Source organism: Anastrepha obliqua, chromosome 4, assembly GCF_027943255.1.
Source record: "Anastrepha obliqua isolate idAnaObli1 chromosome 4, idAnaObli1_1.0, whole genome shotgun sequence".
NCBI lineage: Eukaryota > Metazoa > Arthropoda > Insecta > Diptera > Tephritidae > Anastrepha > Anastrepha obliqua.
Window position 1 is genome coordinate 78,545,698 of NC_072895.1, and position 13,122 is coordinate 78,558,819.

General features: G+C 34.5%; 1 protein-coding gene across 4 annotated transcripts in view; it reads left to right on the plus strand.

Annotated features, from left to right (window-relative positions):
• Window positions 1–13,122, plus strand: part of LOC129245284 (protein CBFA2T3) — a 191,750-nt gene that overhangs the window by 154,640 nt on the left and 23,988 nt on the right. For all 4 annotated transcript variants that reach the window (XM_054883363.1, XM_054883362.1, XM_054883364.1 and 1 more), the window contains exon 3: window positions 1,389–1,485. In XM_054883363.1, coding sequence (XP_054739338.1) covers window positions 1,389–1,485 — 97 coding nt within the window. The remainder of the gene's footprint in view (window positions 1–1,388; window positions 1,486–13,122) is intronic.

Here is a 13,122-nt window from a genome sequence, read left to right on the forward strand (position 1 = left end):
TTTTTGAAACAGTTTTCCGGCGTGTGACCTTTCTTTCGACAAAAATTGCAACGCAATGCCACTTCACTGTTAACACTCTTTGCAGTTTGATCGGAGTTTCTACCCCTACGTTCAATTAAAAAAAGTTCGGCTTCTCGAGCCTCGCTGAGCAAATCTTCATAAGATGATATCTTCTGTCGGCTTACTCTTTCCCGGATTTGTGCGTGCACCATACTAGTTGTTCTGCTTCGGCAGGGACGATATCTAGCTGCGAAAATAAAGTTCGCTTCTTCCGAACAAAGGTGTCCGTCGGTTCCCTTTTCTGTTGCTTTAAATCAAACCAGGCCGGTTTTGAAGGCGAAAAACTTTCGCGCAGTCTACATGTAACGTCTGCAAAATCAACGACTTGCTCCTTAATGCCACGCCACCATTCTGCAGCATCACGCAAGCAACCGCGTCCACATCCGTAATTTTCTCCACCGCTTTGAAAGTTGAAGTTGCCGCAATGAACTCTTCCACTCTTGCTGGACTACGCTCACCATTGTAACGCGCACTACACGTGGTAAAAGTTCCTGTGCGGTCATTGCAGGTGTGAACTAAATTCATCAACCGCTCGAATTGCTCCGTTGTAAACAATACAGCCATGGCGCTTTGCAGTCTTGAACTTCGTCTTGGAATATAGGTTATCAATCGAAAGTTATACTGTGCACAATTGTAGGTCCTACAAAAAAGGTATTTAAAAAAGTAATTGACTATCAAAATCAAATAAAAGAACAAACCAAATAAAATGGTATACATTAAAGTTGAATGAAATTCATGTGATGTAATGTTTTCAAACTTCAAAATAAATCTGATAATAGTGAAAATATAAATACATTGTAGTGTGTGGCAGGTAACCCCGCATCAAAAGATGATTTGCATCCTTAAAATATTTTAAGTTTTATTACGAATGGCGTCTTATCGGAATCAATCGAAAGTAATATGTAATACTGTACAGTGTACACAATTGTAGGTCCTACAAAAATATTTTCCGAGCAATTATTAAGGTATAGAGTTTCATAATGATTTCAAAATTATTTAAAAGACTAAAAAACAATTTTTCGATGGTTCGTCGTTGCGCGTGCATCACTCAAAAACTACTGGATGGACTTTGATCAAGGGCGACATTTGGAAACATCTCATTTTAATTCTAGAATATTTGTAGAAAAACTGGTCTGGTTTGTGGTTGAATTTGAATGAAGGACACTGCAAAAAAGGCGAAATATTGACGAAGTTATGAAATTTTTTACATAAATAAAGTTTGAATTCAAAATATTTAAGGGCGAATTTAGAAACACTTTTGCTTACCTTCTTATATTTTTAGGATGCAATAAGTAGATATTTATCTTCATCTATCATTTTCATTCCAGATGGCTCTTGACGGCAAAACAATAATTAAAGAAGAAATCACAGATAAGGACGCGTATGAGGCTGCAACATCCAATAATCCTAGCCGACGGAATAAAGGTTGGTATTAAATACATACTTACCAAAAGTTTTTTAATTTGCATATGTATAACACGGGTTGCGGCTATGGACTTTCGATTTTGTACTCCTTTACATGCCCGCGCCCTTCTGCTGGGCAAAGATATTTCCCTACATCATTGAGAAATGAGTTTACTCCTTCCCGGTAACTCATCCATTTTCATTTTAATTATTTTTTATGTGGCGATCTTAAATAACAGTTTAATACCGCACAATTTGTGGTTGAGTTCTTGAATGAATGTGGAGAAAATGAGCAACAACTTTTCTGACGATTTTTTTTGAAATCAACGAAAACTTCGAGCCACTTCAAATTTGTATGTGCTTTATTAGTGCAGTTTTTTTTTTTTTTGAGCGAAAACGGACAGTCCGCTTGCGAGTGAAGTGTCTGATTTCGAATACTCCGAAGACTTTGCATTTTTAAGCGAAACGTCTTCGCAAAGAGTGTAAGTAAATCTTCTCAATATTCTGTGTCAATATGTATTTATATATGTACATATGTGTGTTAATTTGAATATTATAGAACATTTTGACGCATGAACAGTCTAGGAGCAGCTTCGACGACAGCTTCGTTCACACCGGCTGTAATTATGTAAGATTTGGTATATGTTTCGAAATTTTTTAACATAAACATTTTCCTGTTCTACTCCAGACGTTGACACTTAGTACATTGGCAAAGCGCTCCAACAATTCTAGTGCGGCTCTGCAATCTTCAGCAGAGAAAATTGTGGAGCAAATGAATAGTATTGCGGAGTTAGGGCAGAGGGTGCAGAGTTCCAAGTTCAAGCATATTTTACAGCATTTGGAGTCACTTTTGGAGCAGATGTCGTAAAGTACGGCAAATATGTTGGGGGCGAAGTGCACCCAAATGGAAAGGACTGAAAAGCTCCAAAGAAGTACTGATGGAATGTAATTTTATTTTGTTATATTTTATTTTACTTAATTTTTTCGTTTCATTTTATTTTATTCTAATTTATTCAATTTAATTTATATTTATTTACTTTATTCCATCTAACTGGATTGAGCTTAATTTATTTCATTTTATTTTCCCCCTTGGTATATATGTTGTACAGGGTGGGCCATATAACGTTTGGTTTTTGAACCACCTATTTTTTTGAGAATGGTAACACAAATGACATGTCAAATGTGTTCATAATTTACTTAAAGGTTTGACATTTACGAAATGGGACTCTATACGCTTGAACAAAATTGGGAAATATTGAAAACCTATTTCCAAAGTGGTGAGTCTTCTTTTGTGATTTTCTTATCGGTGGCTACATCAATAAGCAAAATTGTCGGATTTGGAGCTCAGAAAATCCACACGTTACTGTAGAGAAGCAAATGCATCCACAACGTGTCACTGTTTGGTGCGATTTTTGGTCTGGCGGCATCATCGGGCCATTTTTTTCAAAAATTAGCGAGGAGCCGCGGTTACAGTAAATGGCGAGCGTTACCGTGACATGCTCAACGAGTTGTTTCCAAAAATTGAAGAGGATGACATGGACGACATTTGGTTTCAACAGGATGGTGCAACTTGTCACACTGCCAAAGTTGCACTCGAACTTTTGGCCACCGTTTTTGAAAACCGAATAATCAGCCGAAATTCCGATATCAATTGGCCGCCTCGGAGCTGTGATTTAAGACCGTTGGACTATTTTTTGTGGGGAGCCGTTAAGGACAAATGCTATGCGAACCCTCCAGAGACGATTGATGCTTTAGCACACGAAATCGAAGTTGCCATTCATGAAATTGGAGGCCAAATAATCGAAAATGTGCTTAAAAATTGGGTTGATCGAATGGCCTACTGTAAAGCCAGTCGTGGTAGTCATTTGAACGATATTATTTTTCATTCATAAATGACAATGTTCAATCTTCAAAATAAAAAAAAAAAGTTTGAAAAGATATTGATTAGTTTTTTTTTATAGCCGATTCAAAAAGGAAATTTTACATGGCCCACCCTATACAAGTATATTAAATAAATATTAAGGCCGATAGTCTTAGCTACTAGTGCTTTTCGCAATATAATACTTATATATTATTTAAAATTCATAATTATATTTCTAATAAATAAATAAGTGTTAAACATTCATCGAAAACATTAATGAACAAGAACTTATTTCGATTTTGATTTTATATTAGTTTGGGAAAAAAGAAACACATTTTCTCGGTAGATGGCTGTAGGGATCGATATCTCGTAAAGTATCGATGAAACAATTTATAGTTTATGGTCGTTGTCAAGGTGACATTTCACCTAAACATATTCTGCATATTTTTTGTTTGAGGTAAAAGATGCTGTTGTGTGTTTCAGGGTGTTAACAATGGAAGTCAACAAAGAGAAAATTTTACAGTTTTTCTTTTATAAAGGCGAAAATGCAAGCCATGCCGCTGAAATTGTGAATGGTGTTTATGGTGCCGATATTGCAACAGCTAATTAGGGGCAATTTTGGTTTCGTCGATTCCGTTCAGGCATTTTTGATGTTAAAGAAAATGTCGTGAATTTCGGCAAAATCACAGGAATAATAGAAGTTGGCCGGCATGTTAGTAGTCGTAGCATCACCCAGGAGCTAAACATGGACCATGAAGCAGTTTTAAACCATTTACGCTAAAATAATAGATTTCTCTTTCCACAAACTAAATTGTTTTAATTTTAAAAAACAAAAAAAAAAAAAAATAAAAGGAGTTGTTTTAATTTACTATTCATATAGAGGTAAAACGAAAAATATGCACATACTAGTAAATGTAGTACAACCTGCTAAAAGAATACAATTAGTTATACTATTATGCTTAAAAATACTTTTCCTGTCAAAATATGCCAATCCCTTCTGGGGCGAAATTTGATCAACTTTCATTTTTACGTTTCTTCTTATTTGACGAGTTAGTTAGTACTAGTACAAGTGGAGTTAGTACTACCACATATCATATAGAACGACGTTTTCAAGTATTAGTAGCGACCTCCGTCTTGAAAAACTCTTTCGACTTGATGAAAACAGCTCTATCTTTACCGCTGAGACTCAAGCATTGCTAGGGGCCGTTAATACGTGTAAAGTAATCCAAGGAAAACATCTGATTTGCTTTGACTCATTATCTGCCATAAAAGCACTGCTTAACATACAACACAAAAACGAGACTATTCAAAAGATCAGAAATGCATTAATCCAATACCCTACTAAGATAAGAATAATGTGGATTCCAAGTCATGTTGGCATCCGTGGAAACGAACTAGCTGGCGAAGCCGCAAAATTTGCTACAACAGCACCTATCATCACTCAAAAAACTATTAACAAAAATTACATCATAAGGTCAGTAAAATATCACTACTCACAAATAAATAGAGATAAATGGAGCAGATACTTTGACGGGTACAAAAGTTTCAACGAAGAAGGATTAGCCATTAAATATCCATATAATTTTTCCAGAAATGAACTTATAAAATATACACGCTTAAGGCTCTGCCATACGCGACTAACGCACAAACATATTATGGAGAAAATACCACCGCCAACATGTCAACTTTGTCTAACCAGCGCACTAACTTTCGAGCATTTAGTTTACAACTGTAGCTATATTAAGAGTATGCAACTACAATTATTCAATGAAATATGTTTTCCCAAATTGTTAAAAAATGTTACCTCAGAAAACATTACCAATACCATATTGCTCCTAAAAAGATGTGGCATTTATTATTCAATTTAAACAACTTTAATAATTATCTGATCAATCTATATTAGGCCCAATACCACAGTTGTTAGTTGCCTACTTTTACAGTTTATTTATATAATTTAATTATGTAAGTAAATTTACTAAATAATATAAAATAAAATAATTAAGAACGACTTTCTTGTCAGAACAGGAAAAATATGTGTATTCCTATCGATTGAGCAAGCAGTTTTTGTAACAATAGTCATACTCTTCCACACAAAGTAGGCGGCAAGGCGCATTTATTAAAGGTGGCAGCACCAGACCAACAACAATGTTCTGTACGCTTGATTGTCAAAGCAAAGTATTGAGTAACTAGAAAACAAATAATGAATTCGCCTTGTTTCATTCTGAGCTGACAGCCACATGGACACGGCGAAAGCAAAAAAAAAAAAAACAACTCAGCTGATTTACCGCACCACCCTTAATAGATTCGCCTTGGTAGGCGGATTGTATAAATTCGAACTTACAAATAAAATATGCATACACGTAACTGCCAACTACCCGCTTTGAATACTAATAATGCTTGAGAATTCTTACAAGAATAGCAAACAAAAAAGTGCGCAAACTATCTTCGTGTGAAATAACACATTACGTCAGCAAATAACATTCAAGTGAAATTTATAATTGTGGGAAAATATTAAAATAACACGACCTGTGGCTGAAAATAAAAGAAGGAAAACACTAACTGACGGAATGCTCTTCCAAAGCTTAAGAAAATCAAACACACAAAAATGAATACAATAAAATAATCCTTCTTAATAATAGCGAATACAACCTACACACATTTTTACGTATGTATGTATGCATAATGATGGAAATTTCTCTAAAAATAACAATCATGTAACAACAAAAATATAAACAACAAAGATCATGCAAACTGAGGAGAAATTAGTTTTGTATGAGTTCTATTCCGAATTGTGGAAGTTATTTCATTCGTCGCCTTTGCCGAGTACACTCCAATCCTGCATTGCTGGGAAAGCAAACAGGTGTCTGCCATGGCTGTTTGTGAGTTGTGTCATGCAAATTCTAAGCAAACACATGAACCGGAAAAACATCGTCATTCACCCCACTCATCAAAGAACTAACCGACCAAAAAAATTGTATAGCGTAATTCAAGGAAGGGGATGAAAAAGTGGGTTGTTAGCGCAATAAGCACATGAGTGACAATCTCTGCATTAGTAAATTTAAATCTGTGAAGCCTTTCCATGTTTAATGCTACTTAACATAGCGACCCCAAAAGAGAAAAGATTATTGTATTTTGGTTTTCTCGCATCACTTTTGCAAGTCTTTAACATTTTTTCAAGGGTTTCTCTTGAGCCTGATTCGTCAGCAAAATTAGACGAAATTCAACGAATTCAATTCAGCAAATGAAGAAGAAAACCAATCACGTCCAGTTTGGAGTAGGTTAAGTACTTCAAATTGGTCCCACATAGTCTCATTTTAAGCACGGATGTTGAACACTCTAACTTATAAACAATTATCCAGCGATTTATTTTCTTCTTGATTGGCTCACTAATCGCCTAAGTGATTGTGGGGCAATTGTGTGTATTGGTATAAAGCGCAGATGGATATTTAACATATTACACCCTTCGACTTTCGCCCTCTTAGGTTATTATAGTATATACTGAAGTATTATCAGATATTACGAGTGTAAATGTAGGATATTCTTACGAAATAACTAATAAATCAAGTAATAGCTTAAGTTTAATTGGCGTGAAACATAAATGATAGAAAATGTTTTTCTCTTTCACTATTATGTGCCACTTGTTAAGGCAGCCTACTCAACTAACAGAGAATTTTTCATGTGTACAGTTAAGTGTTCACAAAAATAATACCAGCGTGATGCACTGAAGGGGTTTGACTACTTATTCAATTTTTGTTAAATTTTTTTTTGTTTATTTTTATAAAAATATGGCTTGTACTATCTGCAATCTTATGACTTAAAATTTAATTTGTGTAAAATCGTGAAAGATTCAAAAAAATTGCAAAATTTCAAACTTTTTAACCCTTTTGAACCGGAAAACAACCAGTGAGAGCATTTCGAGTTTAGTGATATATCTAGCTTCAGTATAGGCCCTGAAATTAGAAAATATGAAAAGGAAGTGCACCACCCCCTCCAGGGGCTCTAGGGGGGTGGGATATATGTGTCCCATTAGATGTTTTGAGCGGGACCTTTAAGTCCCATTAGGTCTTTATATCATATCGTATCGTATCAACAAAAATAATGTATTTCATTTATTTTGAAAAAAAAAGTAAGTGAAATTATATTTAATTCAGATATTATAGCAATCAACGCTTATGATAAGGAGCGAAACAATTCTTGCGTAGTGGAACTTCACATTCTTCACAAATTGTTTTAGTACGCCTTTCAACATTTTTGAGGCGACAGCCAGCGCATCGTCGTCTTGTGCTTCCTTCGATTGGTAGATGAGTAGCGAACTTTCCATAAGTCTTTTTCTTTTTGGAAATGTAACCAGACCTTCCACTGCGAATATTGGCGGTCGTTTTCTGACCTTCGGCAATCAGCTCTTCTGCCAAAATTACTTTAAAATCAATCAATGGCATCTTTTGACGACATAGCTCTGAATATAAAATCCATGAATTCACAACGGACATCATCAAAAGCCGATAAATATTTTTCTTCCACCACTTATTGGGTTCTCGGTTCAAATCATATAAGCCGGCCATTTGATCTGCCCTATCGACTCCTCCCATAATTCGCCATAAAACTGTATCATCTTAGGACATGGTGTAGGTATTATTTGGCCATCCCTCTGCTTTTTTCTATGGTTGTCATTTCATCATCGTGGCAGTTGCTTAGGAGGATAACATCTTTTGTATACAGCCATTTCGTGTACATTAGTCCAGAGCTGCTTGTATTACTGAGTCAGATCGTCCGATATGTGAAGAAATGATGGGGGTTCGTTGATGTTGACGTGATAAGAAATTTTCATCAGGTATTGACCGAACCATTACATTTTCAAATGTCGACACATAATTATTCTCACCACTTTCCGTTGATTGCGACTGATCATTTTCAGAAGAAGTATTATTTCCATTATCTTCGCTAGATTTTTCTGATAAGAAGCTTTATGACGTTTATGATTAAATATGTTTAACATTTCGAAAGGTTAGAGAATGTCGACAAGCTCTAAACGGGACATATTTATACCAATAAATAAACCGAACGGGACACATAGATCGCATAAATAAAAATAATCGAAATAAGGCTTAGAAACTGAAATAATGCTACATTAATTAACTCATCCAATTCGAACTTAGTTTTAGTAAAATGTACTATTTTTTACATTTATTTTCTCTGAAAATCGAATATTCACAAGAAAATAGAAATTGATTCAAGCACAGTCACGTTTAGAAGCAACCTGAGCGGCGTCTGTTTACTATTTTAGCATAAAAAAAAACAGAACCGTTACCTGAACCTCACTCTACCAGACGGGACAGTTTTCAATAAGTTTTAATGGAAAATTTAGACTATAGTTATAAGAAAACTTTTGCTGGGACGTATGTATGTGCCGGAATCGATTTCAGGAGCTTCTTACAGAACATTGATTGAAAACTTTTTGCGGCCAAAGGCGGAGCAGTATCCTAATTTGTGGTTTCAACATGAGGGAGCAACTGCCATACTGCTAGGAAAACTATGGACATGCTGCGTAAAATTTTTGGAGAACGTCTGATTTTCAAAAATTCAGATTTCCCTTGGCCACCTCGTTCGCCAGATTTGACTGCGCCCGACTTCTTTTTATAGGGATATTTAAAAGACAAAGTATATCATAATAAACCAGAGACTATTAGACAGCTGAAGCAAAATATTCGAGACGAAATACTGAGCCTTCAACCAGAAACATTATGTGGTGTAATGGAAAACGCGTTAAAAAGAGCCAATCTTTGTATCGAGAAAAATGATGTAATATTTCATACATAATTTCCATAAAATATATTCAATGTATAAAAACAATGAACCAAAATAAATGATTATTGCAAAAGTTATTTGTGTTTACCATTAGTAGGTCTTATGTGGCCCACCCTGTACTTTCGGATGCTACTAAACTCATTGTTGCAATTCGGAAGTAAGGGGAAAACAGGCATACGTTTATCCTTCCTTTGAAAAGCTAGTAAACAATTTAAAAAAGGTCTATGTTAACCATAGAATATTTGTATGTTATTTTATGAGTGGTACTTAATTATTTATATTTTTAACTTAACCATTTCCGTGGATTTGAAAATGCATGTGATTGGCAGCTATTTGCGTTTAGTTACAAAGTTCTATATATGGTATTTTTGTTTGTAACTCTTTAATTTAGGAATGTTGCTCAAATTCGTTATGATTTTTTTCAGGTTTCAGAAAGATGGATATCTTAATTCCAAATTCGTAGTTTGACAAAAATCTTCTACAACCAAAAAAAAAACATAAATAAAATACAACCTAACTTAGTATTTTCAACTTAATTGTTAGATTTTAACAAGTGCTGATACTTGCGGAACATTACATAAAAGCTTTGTCAACCTACATATGTATATCTTAAAGACTATTAGTTCCCCACGAAAAAAGATATTTTTCCCATCCTCAGAAGATCCACATATGTATATTAATTCACATATAAATTTCGGAGACCGGTTGCTTGCCACAAAATTTAATTCATACGGAAGGAGTTAGTTGCACTTCAATTCCACATCTAACCCTTCACTGCAGTAATATACAAAACAACTTGAACGAGTGGTGAAAAGCGAAAGGAACGAGCCGTACTCACACCTGTGTATTTTAAACACTTATTAAGAAATATTCACTATGAATGAAAGAACCTCCTGCTTTTACTTACTACTAAAAGTTTTCATTCCTTGCTTCTTGAGTACTTTTTTTTTAAATTTGTTCTAAAATAAAAAGTCGCTTTTAGGACATCCCGGATTTACTAAATATCTCAAGATGGCCCCCATAGGGTGAAAATTAGATATACTCACCTTGAGTTATTTCTTCATGTTACAAAACTACAAATTGAGAATTTTTCCAACATTTTTGAAACTTTGATGAACATTTAAACACTTTTTTTTTAATTTTTTGACATTTTCTGCCAAGCTTGAGACTTTGAGTTATATGGTTTTTGTTTTTGTTAATTTATTGACTTTTCCTTCTCTACTAACTTTTTCCCCGTACATTAGTAGAATTGGTGAGTGATCAGATAAAAGGTCGTAAAGGTCAAGAGTAAGTCAGGTTTTTTATTTATCTTAGTGGGCCAATATGTTGGTTCTCCCGTACTTATGTGCTTTTTCTTATAAACTGAATTGCTTGTAAGAGATTCTTCCCTTTTTTATTTGAAATTTTAGAGCCCCAAATTGTATGATTTGCGGTAAAGTCTCCGGCACATATGAACCTATCACCTCTATATCTGAAGAGATTTTGTATTTAGGTGGGCTGTTAAGTGCCGAGATTGTGAATACACTTTTTTCATCACTGATTTGAATATTTGTAGATTGGATATAATCTTTTTTGAAGTATCCCACCTCTGGGAATTTTATTGTATTTTTAATTATTATTGCTGTTCCAGCATGCGCTGCGCCGTTTGGGTGGTTTGTATTTATTATTGTGTAACGGGGAATTTTTAAACAATATTTTTGTGTGAAGTGCGTTTCTGTAAGTGCTATGTCTATAAAGTTGTCGCTAAGGAATTGTTATTTCATGAGCGTGGTTAAACAACCCGTTTTCATTCCAGACAAGCATTTTAAGTTTTTGCTCCAGTTTGTCCAAATCGGGTCATCAGCAGAGTGTTTATTACACCCATCATGTTTGAAATTTGTTGAATCAATTGCTTTAGCATATCCTTTATATTCCCCATTACCTCGTGTGATACGAGTACAGCACTTTTTGGTTGTGTAGCAGGATCGTGGACATTATTTGTTTTATGGCGTAGAGTTGGGACACGTTGTATTTTGAGGGCCTTATAGATTTCGCATCCTTTGTAATTGGCAGTGTGATTACGTGAGCACAGATCACACTTAACTTGCCCGTCTGTTGCTGTCACAGTACAATCCAGTGTTTTGTGTTTACCAGCACATTTAACGCATACGTCGTCTCTAGTGCAAAAGTTATTTGTATGACCATACTTGCTACAGTGAGCGAGGTACCCTTATGATGTGGGGTTCAACAATTACTTTGGTTTGTAGTAGTGAAGTTTTATTATATATTTCTTTATTGTTGTTTTTTGGTTTAATTTCTTTAAAGAATAGTGGCAGTGGCTTATTTGTATGTTTTTGTTTGATGTTATAGACCTGCTGTATATCATGTCCAAGTTCACTAAGTACAGTTTTAATTTCGTCAGGGTCTGAAAATGGGTAGAAGTTTCTTATAACTACCTTGAAGTTCCTTTCTTTAACTTCAATGTGTAGTTCTTTAAACTTGAATGTGTAAAATTTAGTTTGTTTTTCTTTTAACTTTTATTTAAAGCTGTGTAATGTATCGACTCGATTGTTTGTATTCTAACTTCATAATTTCTTAGAGTTTCAAGAATGTAATTCTTACCAATTGCTTGGATGAGGGCAGAGTTGAGAGCTTTTATTTGTTCCATGCCTTCTACATAAATTGGCGGTGGTTTCGGAATTTTGACCGTTTCTTTTGTTGTTGAAATCTCGTCTGTACTGTTGTTTTGGTTATAGGAACTTGTTTCTAGCCCATTGTTGTTTTCTTCAGCTAAAAGTTCGAACATATTCGTTGAAGTTGGTGCACTAAGCCAGTATTTTTAAAAGGTTGTTTGTGTAGTGTTCTGTGTTTATTTTTTTGTTTTTGGTATTAGTATTGGGCTCAGATTTGTTTGAAGGAGATTGCTTGTTGCCAGAACGTTTTAACTAAGTAGGATCGTTGTTGGTTTTTTCCTCTCTTGCTTGTTTTTCTTCGTTCTTATTTCAATTGCGCCTAGATATTGTTTTAAGATAAAACATGTTCAAACTAAGATTCTTTCCGGTTTCACTATTTTTTTATTCAAAATACGGTTCTTAAAAATTACATGGGAAAAATTACAGCATTTAAATATCCGCTATAAGCAAATCTAAAACATTGCGCCACAGCAGTAATATTCTCAACAAAACGTCCAATTTTTGGTCTGCCAATCCTTTTTCGAAAAATCCCACATTGACGCATTTAGAGTGCTCCAGTCGAGTTCAAATGTATGACCGACCCCCACTAACTTTGGACGGCCGATCCATCCATGCCAGTGGCACACCCACTGGAACTCCCCTGGGGGGTTCTCCATACAATCCTTTCAAAATATCACCATTTTTGGCCTTTACATGAAAAAATCAGCTAAATGGCTATGTTTTTTCTTTATTTTTATTTATTTATAATAATATTTATTATTTATTTATAATAATATCTATTTTTTCTCTTAAGAAATTTTTTTAGTCAGAACATATGAAAATGAAAAAAATAATTTAAGTGAGTTATAGAAAAGAAACTAAAAAGTTCGACCCAAATTGGGGGACATCAGAATTCGTTTTGGAGGTATGCTTCCTTCGGCAAAGTTTCTTATTTTGATCCCTAGAATATGATTTTCACAGAGCAATGGGCGATTTTTTTGCCTCCTTACAAAAGACACTAAAAGTTCGACCCAAATTGGGGAACATCAGAATTCGTTTTAGAGGTATGGTTCCTTCGGCAAAGTTTCTTATTTTGATCCCTAGAATATGATTTTCACAGAGCAATGGGCGATTTTTTTGCCTCCCCAAAAATCGACCCGGCCTATTAGCCATATAAAAATTTAGTATTGAAAATTATAGATTTTAATAAATAATTCAAAAAATTTAAGCTATAGAAACTCAAAACAAAAATACATGAAAATAACACATTCCATTTAAAATATTCTTTAAATTAAAAAAGTAATTTTTTTCTTGTTTTTTTTATTTCTTGATATCTCTTGT